The sequence below is a fragment of the Ctenopharyngodon idella genome, chromosome 2 (assembly GCF_019924925.1).
Source record: "Ctenopharyngodon idella isolate HZGC_01 chromosome 2, HZGC01, whole genome shotgun sequence".
Lineage (NCBI taxonomy): Eukaryota > Metazoa > Chordata > Actinopteri > Cypriniformes > Xenocyprididae > Ctenopharyngodon > Ctenopharyngodon idella.
In genome coordinates, this window is record NC_067221.1 from 18,869,656 (window position 1) to 18,881,987 (window position 12,332).

Genomic DNA, 12,332 nt, shown 5'->3' on the forward strand with positions numbered 1-12,332 from the left:
TAAGGTTTGAGATCTTTATTCTTTGGCTAAAGGAGCCTGCTCAAAGCCAGTAAAATACAAAGCAAGCTTTACTAACACTGGTACACCAACTGAATAATGATTCATACACATAACATAACAAGAGCTTAATATTTATAGGAATTTGTTCTCTCAAAACAAGGAGGTATTAATGTTTAAGTCCAAAGCTTTCCTGATACCAATGCTACTTCCACCCTCTGCAAGGGGTAAGATAATATTATGGAAAACAGGGCATTCTCAGGTCAAAATAAAAAAAAAATTCCACCTAAATTGAACAAAACTTAAGGATTTTAGAAATGTATGAAAATACAAAGTTGAGAATTGAAAATCTCATTTGGATGTCCTATCAAGCCTTACAGTGAAGCTGTAAAGTATCCTGAGTGCTCTCGCGAATGGACAGTTTGTTAGTGTACACTGTTTGAAAGCAATAAATAGCACCACAAAAAGCCTGAGTCAATTGTAACAAAACTATTGCTGCCATTTTCTGATTGTAATGTGAAGCTGAAGCTGCTAATAAAATAGAATAAAAAAAATGCACAGATCTGTTGAATTCATTGCATAGTATAACAAAAAGTACAAATAACTATCCCTCCCCCACAAAAAAAAAGAAAATTAGACAGATTTAAAATTGTTTATATGAGGAAAATAAACTAAAATAGTACTTTACCTAAAAAAAAAAAAAAAAAAATCTCAAACTTTAGAACTTAAATTCCCATGGCAGATATCAACAGCTGTTTTTTTTTTTTTTTTAAAGGGGGGGGATATACGAAGACCTCCTAACGCTACAGCGCTGTCATATGCTTTTAAGATATACATATTAAAAAGATTAATAATAAACTAATTAATTATAATTAATTCATTATAAAATTATAAAGAAATTATAAACAAAATAAAACTTTCTATTAGCCAGCTAGGAATTTGTTGAATGTCCCAGAAAATACCACGATTTGATGTGAATGTTAATGCTAAACATATTTTTAATTTTTGTTTTGTGGCATGAAAGAAATTAACCAATTTTTTTTTTTACATCATAATCTCATTTTATAATGAAAATCACAAGCCAGGCTGTTTAAACTGAGATGAGACAATACTGGGTGTTCAGAATGAGAGCTTATGTGCAATCAATTGAAATGTAAATAAAAGTGCCCTCCTGACAATAGCGCTCTCTTCTTGGCAATTCGAGTTATAAAAAAATATTTAACTGAATAAGTAGGGAAAAAAATCCTCAGTCCCCAGCAGCATATACAGTATTTGTTTCACAACACCTTAAGGCACCTGCACATTAGAGACAAAAAGCAAGGAGTCGGGTTATTTTCACATAGTAGTGAATTGATTATGTCTTCAACCTGAAACTACAGCCACCTTCAGTGCGTGAATCTAGTCCATATGAAGGCAGTCTGTTTGAATTTCCACAGAGACAGGTCACATACACAAACTCTACAAAGTCCCATCTCTTTATCTTGGTAGTCCTAAGGCCCCTCAATTACCTCAGTCATCCATGTCATACATTCAGTCACAATCACTGCTATTCCCTCCTTACTTGTCACAAAATCCATTACATTACTAGGGCCAAAGCGGGCTGTATCACCTTCACCAGAAGTACACCAATATGAAGCTCAGGAGGCAGTGACACCCTCCCATTCCACCAGGTACTGTACTTTGCCGTCGTTAGTGACACGGCGAGCGAGTACGCGGTACTTCTCCCCACAGGCCAGGCGACCCGCGGCTCCGAAGTAAGTGCTGATGGAGCTCTTGAGGTGGTTGAGCTGGGTGTCAGGGTCCAGGCCCTGCAGGATGTCCATGCCACTGTAGAGGCAGGAGGGGAGGGGGCTGGGCTCGGGGATGTTGTTGCCAGGTTGCGGCTCTGGGTTGCAGGGCGGAGGAATCTCTGGATTTGGGGGCTGCAGTGCACGTCGTGGACGTCCCCGGCGCCTCTTTATTGGGGGCTGCGTGAAGGTGGGCCATAAGCATCCAGTGCGTGGTCCGCTTGGACTGCCCAAACTGGAGATTAACAGGGTACACGTTTTTGAACAATTAAGTGTGACGTTTTCTATCTATGGTTTAATCTAAGTTTTTGTATCTAAGTTTTTTGTACACAACAAATTGTTAATAACATTTTTTTTTTTATATATACATTACATGAATTGCCAACACACAAAATTACTAAATTAAATTACTGTTATGAAGACTTATTTTCATTTTATAAGCATAAATGAATAGATATACATAAAAAAAAATTTGTAGAAAATTATAATTTGTGAATTTTTAAACAAATAATTTAATATACACAACCGTTCAAAACGTTTGAGGTTGGTAAGATTTTTTTATGATTTTGAAAGAATTCTTCTATGCTCACCATTACTGCATTTATTTGATCAAAAATACAATAAAACAGTAATAATGTGAAATACTATTTTTCAATTTTAAGATATTCTATTGTTTTCTATTTGAATATATTTTAAAATGTAATTTATTCCTGTGATGGCAAAGCTGAATTTTCAGCATCACTACTCCAGTGTCACATGATCCTTCAGAAATCACTGTAATAATATGCTGGTTTGCTGCTCAAGAAACATTTCTCATTATCAGTGTTGAAAACAGTTGCTGCTTAATATTTTTGTGGAAACTGTGATGCATTTTTTCCAGGATTCTTTGATGAATAGAAAGTTAAAAAAAAACAAAAAAAACAACAACATTTATTTATAAAAAAATCTTTTTAGACATTATAAATGTCTTTATTCTTTACGGTCATTTTTGATCAATTTAATGCATCCTTTCTGGGAAAAAAAAAAAGTAATAATTATATATATTTTTACTGACCCCAAACTTTTGAATGGTAGTGCAAGGGTATATATTTTTTGTACATATTCACAATACGTAGGGTGAATAAATGTAATAAAAATAATGTCACAAATTGAAAAATGAAAGATAAATCACCTGGACTGCCTTGAGAGGCTGGTTGAGGTAGTTTCACTGGTGCTAGTGGCACCAACGGATTCAACATCTGAGGTACTTGATGAAGGCAAAGATTTTTCGCTTTTGGCACAAAAAAAAAAAAGTTTTTGTAATTTAATAAATGAAATTTAGCCTCATTTCAAACACTACAAGATTCAAAAAACAAGCAGAGAGTGCTACATGGGTGTCTTGATATAGCCACTGGTGCTCATTGGATGTGATGGAGGTAAACATCAAATTATGTAGACGAAATACTTCGAAGGCACTCACGTGGTAAGGTAAGGACTGCCTTGGAAGTATTTTGTCTACATAACTACAAGATTCATTTTGTGTTGATCTCCGTCTCACCTTTTTGAAGCCATCAGGTCTATTGAGTTATTGTCTACAGTTGGAAACTTCCCATTATTCTTCATTTAAAAAAAAAAAAAAAGAAAAAAAAAGGTTAAAAACAAAATGTTATAATCAACATAAAACTTTTTGGAGTAGTCATTGAATAAAATCAGCAAAGTACGTAAAAAATATTCTCACTTATTTACCTGTGCCAATAGTTCACTTGATCTTCTCAATTTTGCCAACATCTCTAAGGAGTGTGTGTGATGCTTCCTCTTTCCTTTCTTCACTGCTCCATTAGTGACAATGCTATAACAAGTTAAATACTAAATTTAATAAATGTAATATTTATATTACATATTATTATTTATTATAATTAATCTAAATTAATTTAGAAACAAGTGATGACTAACCTGGATGAAAGAAGGGGTTTGGTGGCCTTTCTGCCTTTGATTTTGATCTCATGGGAAGCTTTTTCCGGCTCTCGGTCTGACAGGAGCTCAGAGCTCTGGGGGGCCGGTGGGAAGCGAATTCGTAATCCAAACAGGTGCTTCTTCTTCTTTATCTCTTTCCCTGACATGAACCTAGAACCCACCAGGTCAAAGACTATGTTCACACTGTCAGTCTAAATCTGATTATTTGTGTATCTACAAAGGTAATATGATGCCATAAAGAATCACATGCGCAGGGTAAGATTTGTGGAAGTGTACATAATATTGTAAGCGTAAATTAAATACTGTTATTCATAAATGTAATTCATGTATTGTGAAACTGATCTGTATTCTTCTGACTTCCATTTTTCTGCGCTTACACTTTTGGCATGTTTTTTTTTCTCCAAAATACAGCCAAAAGCATTGGAAGCCTGTGAACAGTGATTTACAAGGGAAAACAACAGTTTAAGGAACTGCAAAACGGATTGACTGCATAGAACCTGCGTAGATGTGTTTGTGTAAAAAAACAAACTGTTGCAAATGCCTTGTGTACATAGGGCAAAAAGTTTCCAAAATAACCTGATATGTACTGTTCTATCTTTTTTTTTTTACACTTACAGTTTTGGCATGATTCTCTGACTCATTGAGTTTTGCAAGCGTGAGGAGGAAGGCAGGTCCACCATTTTCTTGTAGTCAATCAAATGAGGTTCTCATTGACTCTCGATTTACTCTCATCTGCTTAGTTCAATAAACAAGCCAGACGCCAAGACATTTATCTTCATTTAGTTCAGCATCATTCTTGCCAGAACGGTACTTTTAATGCACACATACATTTATAAAAAAAAAATAAAATAAAAAAAAACTTAAAACATAAAACATGATCCTAAGCTGTGTACCATTAGGGTAGACTCCCATGTGTTCATACTGAATTTCAAGCTGGTGTTAAGAAAATTTCTGTATTCCATGTATCCTCATTTTACTTTAAATGGAGGTTATCGTTGGCTGTTTCATATCCTGTCATCATGGTACTCATAGTACGGTTTTTTTTTTTTTTTTTTTTTGTGCAAAGTTTGCAATTAACATTATCCCAAGCGTAACGGTCAGTGTGACTAACTGCCATCACAAGCTGTGGGATGACAAAACACATTTTTGCACATATGATTTTTTTTTATGTGAATATTTTGACAAGTACAAAGTTTTGTTTACAAGAGGAATATTTGGTTAGCAGACAAGTGTTACATCATGACCATGGAACATTTGGATTCATGCTGAATGAGAAAAGCTCACCCTCTATTTTTGCAGGGGAAGATAGATTGTGGCCACAAATTAAGAATTAGTTCCCCAAACTTATTAATTAGTTTGTAGTAACCTTAGTTTTAATTTAACAAGGGAAAAATTATTGAAACATGCACAAAGAAATTAATCGTTCATCATAGGAACTAATTATTATTATTTATTTTTTATATCCTATCTATTTTTTCAGCATGTCACTCTATAATATAGAGCATTTCATATGTGCCGGTATTCAGTTTCGCTTTCCCGGCAGTGCAACATCCAATTTAAATGTCTTGCTCGTGCAGAAGATATAATTAGCTTTTCTGTCAGTGTCAGTAGCTTTGGAATATTGGGAGAAAACATGAAGATATGAGACAAGAGACACTATGTCCTGCTTGTGTCCCAAAGCCCTCACAAAACGCAGAGCCCGATATATGATAAAATACTTATCTTTGTGGGAATGTATAATTAAACTTGACTTAGTTCCCAAATTTCTATTGCTTTACATGTCCAAGGACTTTGTATTGTTTCTATTTTTATGCACTTTTAAAGTTTGGATCACATTAAAAGCGTAATTTGTACATTGTGAATTATTTGAGCAAAAGATCCAGCCCCGTCACCGTCACAGTCCTAACTATGCATGTTTTGCACATGAGCCAAATGCACCACAAATCTTACCCTGCGCATGCGATTCTTTATGGTATCATTTTACCTTAATATGTAACCGATTGGAATCTGACCTAGATGATTGACAGATTTTGTGTGATTTTTTTGACGTTCATGCTTGTTAAATATGATCAGATTCCAATCGGATATGCACAAACATTGGACACAGTCCGAACAAAGCTAAAAGGGCGAGATAAATTAATTCAAACTCTATTGTATCAAGGTAGAATGCCCATGATGAGCAAACAGATAAAACTCACATGTTGAGGTTGCTGTTAAGTGCATCCAGAATGCATTCATATCGCTCTGCTCTTGGGGTATCTGCAAGCTGGAGGTACAAAGCCAGAAATTAAATAGAGCAACATTAACACTAGTTGAACATTAGTGCAATAACAAAATCCACAAAACAGAATGATACCTCGCCAAGCTGAAGCCTATCCCAGTTTTCATTGATGTAAGTCATCAGTTCGAGCTCCGAGTCAAAGTATTTCTTTTTATGAATTACACTCAGGTTATAGAGGCTCAGGTGTGCAACATCTTCCCTGCGAATGAACACAACACACATGATCAAACACAAAAATCCACTGTGAAACTACTTAAAACAAAACATTTTGATATGCACCGAAATTCTGGTCAATAATTATTTTTGTTATAGCTGATGACCAATATGGCTGATATTAAAGTTCTATACTATAATGTTCAAATAAAATAATCAAAAATAATTAAATATAAATTATTATTTTATTATTAATTTGACATTTTAAACATCACAACATTATAATGTACAGCATGAAAAATGTATACTGATTTTGAGATTTGATCAAGATTATATTTAACAGTGTTACTTGTTATAGTTATAATTAGTGTTTTTAAGAATGAACTTTAGGTGAACAATTATTGTGCATCCCTTCCAAACATATACTTCATTTTGAATTTTTGGCTTCAGCATTACTTATGGTCACTTTCACACTGCAGCAATTGAACCAAGTGTGAAAACAGCCCAAAACTCACCATCTCAGAGGCAGGCGTTTGAGGTACTCTGGTCCACTATTACAAACGGAACAAATAAATAGATAGAACCTGAGAGTAAAGACAGAAATTGTATTAAACAACAAGACATCAATCATTGGGTTTCACTTTATTTGTATGATTCGAGAGCAGTACTTCACCTGTCTCCAAAGAGCATGGGCTTCTGAAAACACTGGATGCAGGCTTCATGAAACCACTGTTTACACTTATTACACTGCAACATCTTCAGATACCAACTGTGGGAGGAGATGTCGTCATTACAATTCTACTTCCTGCCGGGGTTATTCTTTATCTACAATCCTCTGCAATTTGTGATGCGGATTATCCTAAGAACTATATCACGCAAAAGTGTTTTTCAGTAATGTTGTCTGTGTGCTGCACTCACTCGCCAGGACCTCCGCAGTAGCAGTAGCATTGCTGGATGTTGGTCTTGTGGCCCTGGTCCCACACTAAATCTTCAAGGGCATATGGCAGAGACTGCTTCATTTCCTGTAGGGCTTTGGCATTTGGCCCCTTCTTCAGTGCACCGCCTCTCTGTGATTTCAGAGATACAACCACAACAATTCATGACAGATAAACATGCCTCTAGCCTGCATATGGGGTCACTCAATTCTTAGGTGGAGTCAGAACTCAAGAGATTTCTTCAAAACAGGCTTTACATATCCCTTCTAGTCGTACCACAAAAACATGTAGAGTGTCCTGGGATTTCTAAGGCGTTGGCTGTATTTTATACTACCGTTCAAAAGTTCAGTAAGATTTTTTTTTGTTTTGTTTTGCATTAAGGATGCATTAAGTCAAAATCCATTAAATTTATGATGAACTAAAATTGGCAGGTTTGGCAAAAAGTTCATTTCGGGTACTGTATTTTTAAATTACTTTTCACCATATTTTTAAATGAATCTCTTGAATGAATGATTCAATGACAAATACATTTTTAATAGACAACTGGTGGCATAAAAGATGTAATGATATGATAGCTATTTGAAGCGCCAAGTTATTTTCAAAAGGTTATTTTCTCTATTTTGAACGCTTCCGTAGACATCAGTGTTTATATCCAAACTATAATCTTTCATCCCAATACTTCTGTAATAATGAGAATGTTTGTAACACAGAAATAACAATACTGTGTCATTGAAAAGACCGTTTGTGAAGCTGTTTTATACCTACACATGACAACTGCTCTCTCTCGTTCAGCGGCAGCACCAACGCAAATGCGAATGTTCCGGTGTGATTTTGTAAAAGGTTTAATAGACACAGGCAAATCATTGTCATTTAGGAATGAGATCATGTGGGTGTTTGAATCGAGATTGTGATCTTTTAAACTTGTCTTTGTACTTCATTGTCTTCTTTTTTGTAAAGCACACTTTCTATAGTCATCTCAAATTGGTATAATGTAATCATGTATTAAAAAAAACGAATTAGATTATTACTAATGATTGTTTATATAATTTTGTGATATAAAAATCAACGAACAAGATATCACAATATAAATAATGCTGAGTTTAATGTATTAAAATAAATATAATTTTCAATAGTAAAAAATATACTTTTAAAATTAAACTAAAACCACCAGTAGGTGGCAGAAAATAGCAGACTTAAGTGAGTAATTCGAGTCAATCTTTCATACTATACATTCAAAACGCTCATTTACGAATGAAGCAAATGACGGCATTTATGAATGGGTCATTGAATCACTTTCTCAAACGATTCGTTCAAAATTGTAGATTCATTCAGAAACACCACTGTATGTTGCTAAGAAACGTTCTGCTCTGGTTTTGTTTTGTTTGGAACTATTTTTGTTGGTGAAACAATATTTTTTTCTAAAATGTAAGTTATTAACTTATTTAGTGAACTGCTGCAGAAAATCAAAATTACATTTGCCTGCATGTTCTTAACATTTCTAAAACAAAATAAAGACTTTACATATTGATTTGCTACCCTTTCTTGGGCCAAAGCTGTTATGGATGGTGTAGTTTGCCGTACCAACCCCTTGCATATACCGTATCAAAATTATTAGTTTGCAAGAATAAATATTATCAAGGTGCCCACATTCGCCGCAAACATTTGAGCACTTAACAATTCTTAGCTCCTGCAACTGCCAACACAAGACAGCGTCACAGAATACTTCTCTCAGCGTCCCTGAAAATAGCATTTTCTGCTACTAACGTTAATTGTTTTGGAGCAATTGTAAACTGTTTGTTCTTCATTGAACAAGAATTTTTTTTTTTAAAAAAAGAAAGATTTTTCCAGGACATTTTTCATTTTCTCTCATTTTCCATGTGTTTCATATGGTGGGTTAAGGTTCCAGGACGCGTGGGAACCCTAACCCACCATGTGTGGAAAACTATTTATGTATTCCTTTAACTAAACCCACATCCCCCATGGAAGAATGAAGTTTATGGTAAACATCTGTTGTGACAGTGTCAGGAATTAGCTTTAAAAGACTTGTGACCTGGTGGTCTCCTATAGGTCATTTATTATTCGAAAACAATGGGTGAAGAGGAGTTTTTGACATGATTATATATGCAGCATCCTGCCTGCACACTGAAAACCCTGCACATGACGAGAAGAGTGTCATAGGCTGCTGGACACCCCTAAATATTATGCAATTAAGATATTGCTTAATACAGGAGTGAACGTGGCATCAACAAACCTTTGTTGTTGTGGCGAACACACACTGTCTGCAGAGCCATTTGTCATCAGAGGCAATAACACTGGGGTCGATTATGGGAGCATGGCATAGCTGATGGTATCCTGTGGAAGATATAGTCGGCAGTGAAATCTGCAACTCAATCCCTAATGTGGTTGAGAGAAATGATTCAGATTTACAAGAAAGATAGAGACAGTCTACCTTGTCCACATTTGTCACAGATGACTATTTCATTGGGGGGCTCAGAGCTTTCATTCTGACATATAGAGCAGAGCATTTCCCCTCCACTGTCCCCTGAAAGAAGGAACAAAGAAATTAACAAGTGTGCGGCTGTACACGACTGTCTTATCCATTTCAGCTGGGAACAGTGACTACATTTGTGAGAAGGGGAGAGACTGCATTCAGGAGGTCAAAAATTGTCTAAAGGAGGGGGGGGTAGTTGCTCCAAAATAATTCTGAACTTCTAATGGAAAATGTACAAACCACTTCACAAAACGGGGAAAGGTGTGCTATAACTGATAACCATCAATAATGGTGAACACCACAGTGAAATACTTCACTGCTAACTGCCACTTGAAACAAAAATGAACTGAAGATAAAACTATGAGCAAGTTTCTTTTATGCGTATGCATGAACGCCTTTGTTGAATTGTTACCAAGTGATACAGCGACAGAAGCCATAGGTACCTTCCCTATTCTCGTCTCCTGGCTCGATGTGGAACTTACGGTTTGTGTAAGCCTGGAGACTCTGAGGTCTGTCAACTGTCAGGGACAAATTAAGAGATAACTCAGGCTGAATGAAGGAGATAGGGAAGAGAAACCAAAAGGCGGCAAACAGCAAAACCACAAGTCAGACAGCATGAAGAAGAAGCATAATAGAAGAACTGACCCGTCTTCTATTAAAATGAGAGAGGATGATGAGAGAAGGAATATGATTTGTAAATGTTATTTCATAACAAAAGAGAACCAGTCATAGAATCAGTCAGTGGACGGTGCGCTCACAAGTCCATAAATCTAAGTCAGGATGTTCATGATAAGATCTTCTCACTTTGAGACCTACTTCAAAAATGCCATCAAGACACAAAAGACGGGTAACAGGATATTAGCATTCTTCAATCACAATGAATGTAAAACAGTTTGCATTTACCTGTCTGAATGTCCTTCCACAGAACCCAGGATTTAGACTGATCTTCAAAAATCACAAAGCAGCGATGCTTATGTTTATCTATCTGTGGAAAGCATTAATCAAAAGAAGTTCTGATTACTCTAGATAAAGGCAGCCTTTTTGGTGATTATAGTGTGATTATAGAGTAAAAAAAAGTGCCTGCCTACTTTTTCAGTAGCCTTGGTTCAGGGAGCATTTTTCCCCATTCACTTTTCTTATAAGGATTTTTAAAAAAAAGACTACTAACTTTGACTTAAAGCAAAAAAAGTATTCTAAAAAAAGACAAAGGTACAAGTCTATTTAATGACAAAAAAATATGTACATATACACATATACATAAATATATATATACACATATACATATATGGGTCAATGCAGCATTTTTGTCCAAAGGCCTTAATAGTAAAAAACAAAGGTATGACATCCAAAGTATGTAAGGTAGTACAACTAGATCTCTTTTATTAAATCCAAAAAGTTTTAATTATATTTTGTTACATATAAAAGGTATTTTAAAGATTTTGAAGTGTCAAAAGGTCATTCAGTTTAACCATCCAAAGGCCAATACAGCCATTTCATTTGTGATTAAAATATATAAAAATGTAATAAATGTATATATTTTTTATTCTGGCATTAATTTGTAACATATTTATATCAACATAGTGCAAAATGGTATTAAAATTATATGAAGTCGTCGTTGCTTTGTTATGAGAAAGAATGTCCGGAAAAATGAATTTCATTGATGTCATTCGGAGTAACCAATATAAAGGGACCATTTTGGATCAAGTCATGTGGTCAGTATCATGTGACATCATTCAGAAACATGTGCACATGACCACATGATCATGAAGCAAAGCAACTAACTCTCTTTTAACTATTTGAAAAATCATGTTTTCACTTGCTCATACGCATATCCCGAAACATCAGGTCATTCGGTACAACCGCTATAAAACATGGAAAATGTTGTAATATTTTAAAAACTTGTACTAAATATAAATGTTTGATTGTCCTTTTGCTAGCCTGTTAGCATTGTTTGAAAATATCGTGATTCGGTATAACCAAAAGTGTAATTCGTTAAAACTGAAATTTTAGTTAAACCAAATGACTTTTTTGGGGACAAATATTGTCCATATTGTAAAAATGACAAAAGCAGTGTTAACTGATTATAAAAACCACATAATCTCATTCTCAAGGTCTATTCCCCTAGAAAATGAATGGGATTTTTACTTCTAGAGCCCAACTGTTGCACTTTATTAAGGTACACTCTGGAATACTTGACTCTGATTGGTTAAATACTTTTGTAAAATGAGCATTAAACTGCATAAACATCTGGAAACTGACTACCTACATAGCTTTGCTACTTTCATATCTTACATCCTTCTGCTGTCAATTTCTTTTCATATAAATTCACTCATATCAATATCTGATGACCATTTATTTATGTTATATATTTTGATATAATCATCGTCTGATTGTATTTTATCCCTTACACACCTTGGAGATAGTTCCCAGGTAAAACAGGCCATCTGACCATCGGGCCAGGACGTCCTGCCCTTCTTCAAACTTGTTGGCGAGCCTGGCAGTGTCAGTCAGCCCATCTTTCAGGGGAAATCGTGACAAGGGCACCGGAGACTTGTGTTGGCGATTTGGAGGTGTCTTTTGATGGGCGGCCAGGTTATCTGCACTTGCTGAGTCTCTGTCAAATGAGCAAAACACCTCATGAAAAACATGATTCAACCAAATTTTGCTTACACTAACACAAAAAAGCACATCTTTGCACATGCTCAAATAAACAATTAAAGCTGTAAATGTAGTAT

At 35.2% G+C, this 12,332-nt stretch overlaps 1 protein-coding gene across 5 annotated transcripts in view; it reads right to left on the reverse strand.

Annotated features, from left to right (window-relative positions):
- The window catches only part of mtf2 (metal response element binding transcription factor 2), an 18,458-nt gene continuing 6,126 nt past the window's right edge, over nt 1-12,332 (reverse strand). For 2 of the 5 annotated variants that reach the window (XM_051914175.1, XM_051914185.1), the window contains exons 2-16: nt 12,010-12,211; nt 10,501-10,582; nt 10,041-10,115; nt 9,556-9,648; nt 9,358-9,458; nt 7,090-7,238; nt 6,845-6,940; nt 6,687-6,755; nt 6,094-6,217; nt 5,936-6,003; nt 3,717-3,887; nt 3,510-3,612; nt 3,322-3,380; nt 2,956-3,054; nt 1-2,019 (exon numbers count right to left, since the gene is read on the reverse strand). In XM_051914175.1, the coding sequence (XP_051770135.1) occupies nt 1,635-2,019; nt 2,956-3,054; nt 3,322-3,380; nt 3,510-3,612; nt 3,717-3,887; nt 5,936-6,003; nt 6,094-6,217; nt 6,687-6,755; nt 6,845-6,940; nt 7,090-7,238; nt 9,358-9,458; nt 9,556-9,648; nt 10,041-10,115; nt 10,501-10,582; nt 12,010-12,211 (1,876 nt within the window). In that variant the 3' untranslated portion in view covers nt 1-1,634. Of the gene's footprint in view, nt 2,020-2,955; nt 3,055-3,321; nt 3,381-3,509; nt 3,613-3,716; nt 3,888-5,935; nt 6,004-6,093; nt 6,218-6,686; nt 6,756-6,844; nt 6,941-7,089; nt 7,239-9,357; nt 9,459-9,555; nt 9,649-10,009; nt 10,583-12,009; nt 12,212-12,332 lie in introns of those variants that run through there. The other 3 variants (XM_051914196.1, XM_051914212.1, XM_051914202.1) reach the window with 3 other exon arrangements.